Consider the following 12,463-nt stretch of genomic DNA (forward strand, 5'->3'; position numbering starts at 1 on the left):
GACTAGTATGTACCCAGTCTTTTGAACGCATCCACCATGGCCTGGTTTTTGGCCATGTCGATAAGTCCTCGTCCCAAACAAAAATGAGGGAAGATTAAAAACACCTTCTTCAGGATTCTGTTCACCTCGTTCAGATACTGGAAAGACAAAATCATTCACATATGATGTATTAGTTAAAGGTGCATTAAACAAAATTATGTTTCTACTGCAGAGAAATATTTTAAGGAACATTTCCTTAGTTAAGAAAATGTAAAACAAGAGGGTTAAAGCATAGTTACTGTTATTTACATATATTTATGCCTTACTTATTCCTAGAACACAGGTGAAGAAGTAATTGAACTTCACGCCTGCGTAAAATTTACCTCATCTACAAACAGCTCCAGGACGAAGGTGGCGATGCTGCCGTTGATTCCAATGAAGAGGTTGATGGAGGTCAAAAATACATAAGCTGTGCTTGGGACAGTGAACACAAAGGATGCTGGGTACATAAGAGGGGTTATGGACCACCCGTAGAACAGGAGGAGCAGGATAAGAGCGGGCAGGTTGGTCTCAGAAACGTATGACTGCTGCTGGAAACTGATGAAAATCAGCACCACCATGATAGCAGGAATGGTGTAGTTTAACTGGAAACAAAGAAAAAAGGGAAAACTATCCTGAGCCTGGATTTTTATCTAGTCAAGTATGTGATGATAGTCTAAAGGCCTTTACACACCTGACATGTAAAATCTGTACAAATATTTCGTGTTAAAAATGTTTCTGGGACGATTCTCAATGCAACTATTCATGCTCAGTAATTTCCCTGGACATTTATTTTTTCATACTGAGCTTGAATTTTCTGATTTCTTTGGGTCTGAATAAACAGCATTGATCAATCTGACCACTGCATTTGGCAACAAGAGCGCTCGTAGCTCAAAACATGTATTGGATCCACAAACAGTAAAATAATACTATTTTACTTCAGACACACAGCTAGACGCTTCTCCAGGTCAATCAGGTCTCTGAACTTATGTCTCTGCTTCCTCAGATGTGGAAGCCAACGAGAGCTCAAACTGTCCCACCGACATCCTGAAATGTGTGCGAAAGCACCGTGATACAGCTGCAACTCCTGGATCAAACCGTGAAATCTCAGTTTCTTCCTTGTCTTGTTCAGAAACATCAGGACCAGCTCATTATTGCTCAATGCTGTGTGTAATGGTCTTTACAGTGACAGTACCCTTTACAGTAGTAAATGGATTGATGAAACTTCCTGACTTACACTGATGCATACAAATCTGTCTGAGTGAGGACAGTTAACTTCTTCTATCTCGAGCTGTACTGACCATGTCCCAGGTAAAGTTGGCCAGCCAGTAGAGAATCGGTTTGACCCCGCTGACAAACTGCAGGTGTTTAGCTTTGCTGACTCGCTCCTCGATCAGAAAAAGGACGAAACTGGCCGGCACGAAGGACATGGCAAAGATCACACAGATGGAAACCAGGACATCCACCGATGTAGTCATCCTGAAGGAGAAAGCAGAGAAAAACACATCAGAGGACTGTGGACCTCTTTATTTTAAAAGAAAAAAAAAAAAATATTTTTTTACAACAGTGCAGAGTTTAAATCCACTCTAATCTTCCCCCTCACATAAACAGAACTAATACAACTAGCACAAGAGCCAAACTGGTGAACTTGAACTCTCCACAGCAGTGAACTAACATGGCTACTTCAGTGAGCTGCTCCTTGGTGAGGTTGAGTGGGTGATTGTAGGCAGTGATGCCGTGCTTCCTCCTCTCAGGACCTGGCGGCAGACTCGCTCTCAGCAGGCCGTTGTTCATCACATTGACAAATGACACCATGGCGTGCCAGCCTTTGTTGTTGTACCACACCTGAGCACAGAAAAGAGAGCGTTTGAGCAGACACAAATATCTGGACGCATCACCTACATCGCTTTCTTTAAAGTCTGGGGAAAAACAAACAGAAGACACAAAGACAGATAAAAAGACGCTCATTTACCTTCACATTGTTTTCACTGTTCAGCCCTCCTAAGACCTCTGGGAGTCTGTGCAGCAGGTTTCCCAGTGAACTGTTCTGTGATGACGCAAAAAGCAGACTCTCAGTGTTGACGGCTTTAATGGGGAATCATGTGGTGTGGGGGATGGTGGGTGAAGCTTTTTATTGTTATTAGCCGGTGCTCTGGTCAGGACTAGCTTTTCCTGGCACCAGCAGTAGAACTTCCAGCCCTTTTAAATATTTTACTTCCATTTTCCCTGCTTTTCTCTCTGTAAAGGTAGAAAAAAAAATTAGTCTTATTAAAGCACTCATCTCAAGGCTCTCTGTACCTGTGGGACTCGGAAACGAGTCCTGATGGCCATGACCGAGTCTTGGAGATATTGGGTTTGAGATACAGCTCTACCTCCGAGGGAGAAGCCTCCGTATCTGTGATACATTTTAGAAATAATACAAAGGTGGTTCAACCGAGTTCATTTAAAACAGTTCAAAGCATTTAAAGAAATATCACAGTTAAATAGAGCAGATATTTTGTATATTAGTGTAATTTAACAGCTTACCTGAATTCATTCACCCACTTCTTGGTTTTTAGGCTATTAAAGGCAGAGAGAGAGAGAGAAGCGATCACAGAGTTATATTCATGATGGAAAAATGCAAATCAGTCAAAGTTTATAAAGACATTTATGAATACTGTGAAGTGTTCGGTCAATTGGGATCAAAATTAATGATAGCTATTAGGGGTGCAACGATACTCGTATTGATATTGAACCGTTCGATACAGTGCTTTCGGTTCGGTACGCATATGTATCGAACAATACAAAATTTGCAATTTATTTTATCAACTTTCCTTCTGATGATGCTGTCTGTGTTGAGCGCTCAGTGAATCTGCGCTCGACTGCTCGGCCTAGGCTGCACTGTCGAGCGCAGATCCACTGAGCGCTCAACACAGACAGCATCATCAGAAGGAAGAGCGCAGGGCAAGCTAGTGAGACAGAAGTTAAGCTCTCCTTGCAACATGGCAAATTGAACCTCCCCCACCCTCATTCAGATCTGGCGTTTGGAATTATTTTGGTTTTCATGTGACATATGACCCTGAAGGTAAGCGCGTCATGGACTAAAGTAAAACAGTATGTTGGATGTGCCACGCAATGCTCAATTACATGGGTGGGAACTAGTGTGTTAGCGCGCAGTTAGCTCGTTAACGTGTTAGCCGTCTAGCCCCACGCAGGGGTAGCTCGTTAACCGAGATTTGCCGTGTTGTGGCGTTATCGTCATTTCAACGAGATTAACGCTGACAGCACTAGTGGGAACACAACGAATATGACTGCACATTTACGCTGACATCATCCTAGTGCAAAGACAAGTGTTAGCAGACAAAAACAACAAGCATGCATGCTACAAACTTTACCCGGGTCATTTAGACAGCCGTTAGCACATGATTCTCCTTATGGGGACCTGATATGTTTAATATTGTGGCGAGCTCAGACAAGGAGGAGACTGAGGTATCGTTTGGTCTTGCTTCCCTAGCCAGGGAGCACAGCCGTTTATTGACATTTGCAGAAGAACACTGCCGCTAGCTAACTGCTAAGCGCGGCAACCGCACAGCAACAACAACACACAGAGCGCCCTCTGACCCCGAAAGGACACATCGTCGCAGCGAGAAGGCGTCACCCGTCACTATGGCAACATAAGCAAAACATAACTATACAAACAGAACCCCGAACAGCCCTGACCCGCTACATAGCCCCCACCTAAGGGGTCAGTCGTCCCCGACGACCCCATTGCCCCACACAAAGTCCTGCAAATGTCCAGGTAAATTCTTTTGGCGCACCGGCCGGTCACGACCGGCGGGGGAAAAGTCACTCGGGTCAGAACATGGGCTGCCACCATCATCCCACTTCTGACACCAATGTGGCGAGCTCAGACAACGAGGAGACGGAGGTGTCGTTTGGTCTTGCTTCCCGTGAGCTAGCCAGGGAGCACAGCCGTTTATTGACATCTGCAGAAGAACACTGCCGCTAGCTAACTGCTCAGCGCGGCAACCGCACAGCAACAACAACACACAGGGCGCCCTCTGACCCCGGAAGGACACACCGTCGCAGCGAGAGGGCGTCACCCGTCACTATGGCAACATAAACAAAACATAACGTACAAACAGAACCCCAAACAGCCCTGACCCGCTACAATATGCTGCTGAGAATATAGCCCAGAAGAAGCGTATAGTATAACTTTTATTTTGGAAAGAGCCATTTCTCTGTAATAAACTCTTTTCCAAAGATGAGTGATTCCTCAATCAGATACAGGTGTTACCGCGCCAGATCCGCGGCCCCGAACCGTAGTAAGGAAACCTCTGGCAGTTACTTGAAGGTTCCGTAACTGACTCGTAGCCGGCAACAGCTTACTATACAGGTCAACTCCGCTAGCAAAAAGATCGAAGGAGGCGTAGGAAACTGCTTCACCGAACTTTATTTCTTCTCTAAGGCACGAACACCGCGTACAGTGGGCTGAAACAGTTTACTCACAGCGAGCATCGCCGACACAACTCTGGCTGTCGAGGGAGTTATTATATTCCTTTTATTTATTTTCTTCCCTTCTGTAGCTAACCGTTACTTTTTCCCCTTCTCCGCTCTCTCTCTACACACACACACACACACACACACACACACACACACACACACACACACACACACACACACACACACACACACACACACACACACCAGGCAGTCCCGCTAACACACATCCCGAATACATTTCCCATCAGGCTTCATCCTTAAAGGGCCATGCCTGTAACACAGGGCTTGCAAAATCGCTAGCCCGATGTCCCGGGGCTAGCGATTTTTCCAGTCGGGCTACCAAAATCTATCTCTGCCCTGCCCATCGGGCTATTGTAGGAAGAAAAATATATGTCAATGCTTTTGCATTCTTTCGGAAATGTAGCTGGGTAGTTATGTCATTGGCATCGGTGAGCCACTGTCAATATGTGACATATTGAAATCGCGTTTGACTTTGCGCTTGTTTTTTGCTTTCACTTTGCAAATGTCCAGGTGCCTTCTTTTGGCGCACCGGCCGGTCACGACCCGCGGGGGAAAAGTCACTCGGGTCAGAACATGGGGTCAGAACCATCATCCCACTTCTGACACCAATGTGGCGAGCTTAGACAAGGAGGAGACGGAGGTGTCGTTTGGTCTTGCTTCCCGTGAGCTAGCCAGGGAGCACAGCCGTTTATTGACATCTGCAGAAGAACACTACCGCTAGCTAACTGCTCAGCGCGGCAACCGCACAGCAACAACAACACACAGGGCGCCCTCTGACCCCGGAAGGACACACCGTCGCAGCGAGAGGGCGTCACCCGTCACTATGGCAACATAAACAAAACATAACGTACAAACAGAACCCCGAACAGCCCTGACCCGCTACAATATGCTGCTGAGAATATAGCCCAGAAGAAGCGTATAGTATAACTTTTATTTTGGAAAGAGCCATTTCTCTGTAATAAACTCTCTTTTCCAAAGATGAGTGATTCCTCAATCAGATTTTTTAATTACTTTTGTTTCAGCAACATTAAATTTAAAAACTGTACTTTTGAGTTAAAATATATATTTATAATTTTAATAAATGACAAATTAAAAAGGCATGAACTTTTTTTTGTATCGAAAAAAATATCGAACCGTGACACCAAAGTATCGAACCGAACCGAACTGTGAATTTTGTGTATCGTTGCACCCCTAATAGCTATATGTATATTTTTATTGTGTTGAGTTAATGAAGTACCTTTTCTTAAGGATTTGAGAGTAGGTCTTCACCAGGTAATCTGAGATGTTATAACTTGTCAGATTTTGCAGGATGTCTCCAGTCGGCCTTTTAATCTGAAAAATAAAAAACTGCAATGGGTCAGTTGAAAGCACTGGGGTCCAGTACAGTACAGACATAGTCTACAGTATTTAACGAAAACAAACATTTCATGACAAAAATTCAGATAATGTTGGTTCTGTTATGAGTTAACTGGTGATATTTTCTGATGGTGCAGAGATCTGATCACTGTGTTACAGTAAATCAGTCCTGATTGAGCCCGCGCTGACCTGTGGAGGCGGAAGCCCTCCAGCACCCTCAGGACACTCGGGGAGCATTCGGTAGACGTCTTCTGTGCTGCACTGACATTCAGGTGAGGGTCTGTCTCTGCTCCAGTTGCCTCTGCTGAACATGTCCCAGGTAGAGTAAGATAACTGTGGCCTCATGAATAAACCACCCCGCCCAGCTTCACACTGAGGATCCCTGCAGGGAGAAGACAGTTTTGGTGTCATAGTCATCGATGTGCAGTGAAAATATTAAAAAAAGTACGCAGATTTACTCAAATCTATATGTTTACTTATAGAGAGATGCAATTTCAGCTGAATGCCACTGGAGGTTTTATATTGTCTAACCACTCTGTAACCAAACTAAAACCGACACTTTCTGAAAACCTGAGGAAAACGTGCATACATTTTAGCCACAGCAGTAATATCTGTGTAAGGAAAATAAATATTTTCTGGTGCCTAATACACTGTATTTAACATCATGATGTCTCAGCACCACAAGTCCTTCTATCTTTACTACTGCCTCCATAAATACCACTGAAACCAGTTCAATGGGATGATCTTACGTCATGTTGTCCTCCTTTTCCATGCACTTGGTACCAAATCCAGGCTGGTCAAGGAGAGCTTCAAGCAGATTCTCCATGGCTGGGTTTCCAGGATCATCGTTGCTGTGAATATAAAAACACAGATGAAAGAATTCCTCAATAATATGCTCAATAACAGAAACAAAATGCCGAGGGAGCTTTTGTAGGCAGTTACGACTCAATGTGGGGTACCTGAAGAAGGTGTACTGCTCGCCGTACATCCAGGGATGCAACTGCAGGGCAGGGTACTTCCCAAAAGGAGGAACAATAAGGCTGAAGAGCAGGGCGATCAGCACAAATACAGCAGGGAGAACGATCTGAGGCACAAATCGAGACGTCCTTAAAGATATCCGTCTATGTTTCAGAATAACTATCATTCTGCAACATGTAGCTAATGACAAGCAGCTAATTTCAAAGAAAAAGGCATAGCGGTAGAAGTGGGTGGATATTTTAGTCAGCTGCTGACAGATAGTCTAACCTGGGCAAAGATTCCCCGACGGCTCCTCCGAGCGTAAAGCCAGCGTTTGATGAAGAGCGCTCTCAGCTGCTGCCATGTCAGCCACCAGCCAGTTGCAGGCACCCCACCGTGGCCATCGCCATTCAGCAGGTCTGTCTCCTGAGGTTCTGCTGACAAGAAAAACACAATGTGAGAACCTGGACTGTTAATGTACATTTAACTGATAAATACTTGGACCTAGACACATCCAAATAAACCAGAGAAAAAAACTGAAATGTCATAATTTACGTCTACTTTTTTTGCATTTCACTTAAATTCTACTGAAAAAAATGAATCTCATCTAATAATTATTTTCAGCCAATTGCGAGCTGAGAGTACCTTTTCTATGAGGCTTTTTCCTTCCTGGCAGCATTTTGGAAACAAACAGTCACAAGGGGAAACAGAACACTTACATGTGCATGATATGTGATATGTGTGTGATTGTGTGCGTATACACACACCTGTTTCTGCTTCATCTAGAGGATGGCCATCAGTTCCCTGTCCTGACGGCTGCTGGCTGTGGGGTGATTCAGGCTGCACCTCTGCTTCAGTGTCCACACCTGTCTCCTCGGCCACCCGCAGAAAGATCTGGAAAATACTTTAAATTTAAATCCTCCGTACATGCACAATAAGGCACTCTTTCAAAGAGTGTGAAAACGAAAACAAAGAAACAATAAATAAACCCCACAACATTTTATTTGTGGAAACAGTGGAAATCTACAATGTCTTAACCCTTGTGTGGTGTTCGTATTTTTGTTACTCAGCCAGTGTTCATGGGTCTGGTGGACCCGCTAGAGTTTTGGCTTTCCAAATTAACACTATCAAACAATTTTATGTTAAATTACTCAACAGATGTTTACTTCATCCCAATTACAAGACATATGAACAGCAAACATGGTTAATTTTTTCCCTTTACCTTTGTTAGATCACATTTATGAATTAATGTGCTTCTCGTTTTTCTTTTATATAAAATGTTATAAATAAATCAGTTATAATCAAGTGGAGTGAGTGGAAAGACACAACACATTTACACGTGAAAAAATAATTAATTGTTTAATTTTTCTTTTGAAAAAAACTGAACACGGGTCTCACAGACCCGAACACCATACAAGGGTTAAAGGACATTTGATACTCCACTCTGTTGCAGGAGTTTCTTATAAAAACTCAGCCAAAGCAATTTTAAGTTCAAACTGAGGCATTTCCTTAACGGTGTAAGCTGCAGACAGCAGGTGGCAGTGAAGGGAGCATCCAGAAACCTTGCAAAGGAGCAGAGAGTGAGAAGGTAAATCATGCAAATGTGACTTATCAGGCTCCACAAATCTGCTATCAGTGCTAATCGAAGGCTAATATTAAGCCTGTTACTGGCAGCTCCACAAATATCCAGCCTTCCTGAAGAGACGGATAATACGCCATTCAATCAGTTTACTTTTACGTCACCCTTGTGGACCGTGCATTCACTATATCGATTACTGTGTAATAGGAGATTTTTATACTAGTTTTATCACAACCAAGCACTCACTGACCTAGTTTCATATTTTCCAGTGATGTAACTGGGAAATGTAACTGTAACATTGTCTCACCTCCTCCAGCGTGCTGTCTGACAGCCCGTAGCTGCTGATTCCCAGTTCAGTCAGTCTCTGGTCCAGTGCGATCAGTAGGATGGCCAGGCTGCTGTCTTTGGCGGCCGTCTGTGGCAGGTTGATCACCGCCTCACGTCTAGACTCCTGCACCAGTCTGGCGCCAGGGATGTGGTGTTGAACCAGCGACAGCAAAGCTGCCAAATCTGCCATGAAGATGATGATGAATGTGATTTTAAATTGCTTCTAAAGATGTTTTCAAACATGTACTCAACATTTTCAGTCTCTCCTATTGTAAGCTACATATTTAAAGCTACACATAAACCCGACAAAATGCAACTTCAGAGGTTTAATGCAAAACAGGAGGAAGTCCACGGACACAGCCCACGACTAAATAGTTTGTAGAACCAGCTTAACAGCAAGAAATGGAAATAACAATTTCCTATAAGACTCAGTCTCTCAAATTGTTGTGGGTGAATTTTAAACCCACTTTTATTACAAAATTGCTTTAGTTCATTGATGTTTGTGTGCATTCATTTATGCACAGGTCACAGCATTTCATTCAGGTTGAGGTCTGGACTTGGCGAGTGCAAAGCCTCGATTCTTCAGTTTTTCAGCTGTTCTGTTGTCCTGAGATCATTTTCTTGTTTTGACCAAGCTTTTGGTGTGATGGCCACATCCCGTGGCTTCAAAATAAGCTCAAATCATCACCCCTCCACCACTGTGCTGACAGTTGATATGAGGTGTTTGTACTGAAATGTTGTGCTTTGTTTTCGCAAATGTGGCGCTAATATTTTTGTTTCGGTCTCATCTGCAAATGATAATTGCAGTTTCTTTGCTCCAGACCAACAAACCACTAAAACGTCTGCTTTTACATTGGTGCTCAACCTTGCTAATGATCAATTAATGTAGTTTACACTCACATGAGCTGCTATCCTCACTTCCCAGCCCGGTGTCTTCACTCAGTGACGAGTCGCTGTCCTGAAACATAGAGCAGAGAACGGTTCTTTCAGTACTCCACATTTCTGTGCTTTCTTTAAACTTATGTGCAAATTATAAAAACTATATAACAGCAAGGTAATAGATAAAGAATTAAAACTTTAAATTTGCTTTCATTTTTATGATGAATATAAATGAAAACAAACCTTGATGAGAGGAGGGAGCTTGTTGGAGCTGGTACTGGTGGAAATACTGAAATTACTGGGAGTGCTGGTGTCCAGTCCTTCCCTCTTCACCACAGTGAGGTAGTAGCCAGACCCCAGCTGGGATTTAAGGAAGAGCGGTGAGCCACAGCAGCACAGCTTCCCCTGAGAGATGATGGCGATCCGGTCACCTAACAACTCTGCCTCGTCCATGTAGTGGGTGGACAGGATGATGGTCCGGTCTGAGGGGGAAAGAGAGCACGTTAGTGGGATTTATTTTCTTATAAGTCTCAGAATAAAGATCTCGAAAGAAAGACAAGCATATCCAGGCTTTACAGAGATGTGGATCAAGGTTCCTTTGCTCAATTACTTCCCGTTTTATTTGTCCTGTCCTGTGTGCATTGTATTTAGTTTTAGTTCTTTTGTCTTGTTTTCCCCTGATTAGTTTCAGATGTGTTCCCTGGTGTCTTCCATTGCCATCAACTACCCTAGTGTGCACTTAAATCACATCTTTGCCTGCCTGTGTTTTCCACCCCACTTGAATCAATAGCCTTTGTGTTTCTGCTGCTTGTTGGATTTTTATGTCTCGCCTAAATAAAGGCTAGTTTTACTGTTTATTAAGTTTGCCTGCTAGTCTGCTTTTTGGTTTCATGTTTCCCACTAAACATAACAAGAAGAATGTTATCTTTAAACAAAGAACCAACAAATGACCGTTTAGTCTCCTGGCTAAAATGTGCTTTCTTCTCACCCTCAAACCCTGATCAGAAAACACTGTTCACAGCACCTTTGCGGTATTTGAGCAGCAGGTCCCAGATCCCTCTGCGGGAGTACGGGTCAACCCCAGCTGTAGGTTCATCCAGGACGACCACCTTTGAGCCTCCGACAAACGCTATCGCCACAGACAGCTTCCTCTGCATGCCGCCTGACAAATGGAAAATTTCAAGCTTGAAAAGAAAACTGACTGAACAACAAACCTGTTGTTTTTCATTCATAAAGTCTCAACACAGTGGAGTTAAACTAGTAACTTTACCTGAAAGGTTTTTGGTCTGTTCGTGTCGCTTGTGCAGGAGGCCGACATCCTCCAGCAAAGTGTCCAGCTCCACCTTCACCTCTGCTTCAGACAAACCCTTCATACAGCCATAAAACCACACATGCTCCTCTACCGTCAGCCTGAAAGAAGGAGAAAATATGAAAATATCTCTTTAATAGAAATCTGATCAAAACAGTCTACACTATAAAAAAAAAAAAGGTATTCTGAACGTTGTTTCAACACGTTGCAGCTCGGGCCTTGTATGTCTCAATAAAGGCTGTTTATTCTTCTTCCTGGCAGATGTCTTCAAGCATCTGTTAAGTGCCATCGTCTGGTCTTGCCATCAATGTTTATAGGGATTAAGTCTTTGGCTGGGCCACCCGAAGATAATCAGAGGCCACTTCAGCATGATGTTAGCCGTTTACTTTGGTTTACAATTGTGACGTGATGAAAGGCGACGCGTGTCACAAACATAGCCCTTGAAGTCTTGTAAATGCAGTTTGACAGTTTATCTGCATCTACAGAGAGCTGTGAGAATTTTCACAGCTCAATTCCTTCCCAAGTGAAGTGTACATTGTTGTCTCTTTTTAAATTATGTTCAACCACAAGTGAAAAAACAAGTTCTAAAAGGCACCTGAGTGCAAATGATGTAAAACAAGTTTCATTAAATTTCAATTTTTTGACTTTCAGCTAACATGAAACGATTTATAAGCTAAAGAATAGCCAAAACAGCTAATTTGGTAGTTTTCTTTCCTAATTAAAGTGTTTCATTTCATTAAACAATCAGGAAAATAAATTTAATAAATTACAATAACCACTTAAGAAGCTACATGCAAGCTACATAAAATCAGTTGCAATCAGAGCTTGTGAGCAGGCCTTACATGTCAAACAGGACGTTGTGCTGGGGACAAACTCCCAGCGTCCTCCTGATGAGGTCCATGTCATGGCGGATGTCCATCCCTTTGATGTACACGGTCCCAGAGGTGGGTGGGAACAGACCGGTCAGGACAGATCTATCAAACATCAGACACATTAAAAAAAAAACATACTGACCCAACGTGCCATCTACATGAAACTACAATCACATCTCTCATTAACCATTTATTCTAATATGATTTTAAAATTTGAAGCCGCACAGCCACAGCTTTGTTTGTAAAACCACATTTCAGTTAATGAAGCTCCAAAAATTCTGCATGTAAATTATGTTTGTGATCCACAGTCTAACTTTCAGCTAGCTGCTCTTACATGGTGGTGGTTTTGCCGGCTCCATTGTGGCCCAGGAAAGAAGTGATCTGCCCCTCATAGAACTTCAGGTTCAGGTGGTTTACGGCCAGTTTCCCCCCCTTCTTGTAGATTTTCACCAGATTTCTGATGCTTACGCCCAGAATCATGTTACTGGGTTCTGGTTCAATGTGATCTAATTACAGGTATAAAGAGGCAATATTAAATCTGTGAATATGCGAAGGGAAAACGGCACATTATTATGCCTTAAAACAACAAAACAAATGCAAGAACACAAAAAACAAATTGAAAAGGATTATGGGTCTAGGCTCAACTTCAGTCTCCTTGTTTTC

The 12,463-nt window shown here is 43.1% G+C and overlaps 1 protein-coding gene across 5 annotated transcripts in view; it reads right to left on the bottom strand.

The window, feature by feature from the left end:
* The window catches only part of abca7 (ATP-binding cassette, sub-family A (ABC1), member 7), a 28,107-nt gene that overhangs the window by 4,238 nt on the left and 11,406 nt on the right, over positions 1 to 12,463 (bottom strand). For 2 of the 5 annotated variants that reach the window (XM_026194346.1, XM_026194350.1), the window contains 21 exons: positions 12,135 to 12,306; positions 11,771 to 11,902; positions 10,890 to 11,029; positions 10,644 to 10,781; positions 9,863 to 10,101; positions 9,641 to 9,698; positions 8,721 to 8,923; positions 7,602 to 7,728; positions 7,480 to 7,503; positions 7,123 to 7,271; positions 6,837 to 6,961; positions 6,627 to 6,728; positions 6,067 to 6,259; positions 5,759 to 5,853; positions 2,545 to 2,577; positions 2,317 to 2,413; positions 1,991 to 2,065; positions 1,694 to 1,863; positions 1,320 to 1,497; positions 363 to 623; positions 14 to 137 (listed from right to left, as the gene is read on the bottom strand). In XM_026194346.1, the coding sequence (XP_026050131.1) occupies positions 14 to 137; positions 363 to 623; positions 1,320 to 1,497; positions 1,694 to 1,863; positions 1,991 to 2,065; positions 2,317 to 2,413; positions 2,545 to 2,577; positions 5,759 to 5,853; positions 6,067 to 6,259; positions 6,627 to 6,728; positions 6,837 to 6,961; positions 7,123 to 7,271; positions 7,480 to 7,503; positions 7,602 to 7,728; positions 8,721 to 8,923; positions 9,641 to 9,698; positions 9,863 to 10,101; positions 10,644 to 10,781; positions 10,890 to 11,029; positions 11,771 to 11,902; positions 12,135 to 12,306 (2,835 nt within the window). The remainder of the gene's footprint in view (positions 1 to 13; positions 138 to 362; positions 624 to 1,319; positions 1,498 to 1,693; positions 1,864 to 1,990; positions 2,066 to 2,316; positions 2,414 to 2,544; positions 2,578 to 5,758; positions 5,854 to 6,066; positions 6,260 to 6,626; positions 6,729 to 6,836; positions 6,962 to 7,122; positions 7,272 to 7,479; positions 7,504 to 7,601; positions 7,729 to 8,720; positions 8,924 to 9,640; positions 9,699 to 9,862; positions 10,102 to 10,643; positions 10,782 to 10,889; positions 11,030 to 11,770; positions 11,903 to 12,134; positions 12,307 to 12,463) is intronic. The other 3 variants (XM_026194347.1, XM_026194349.1, XM_026194348.1) reach the window with 3 other exon arrangements.

This window comes from Astatotilapia calliptera, chromosome 15 (genome assembly GCF_900246225.1).
Source record: "Astatotilapia calliptera chromosome 15, fAstCal1.2, whole genome shotgun sequence".
Taxonomy (NCBI): Eukaryota; Metazoa; Chordata; class Actinopteri; order Cichliformes; family Cichlidae; genus Astatotilapia; species Astatotilapia calliptera.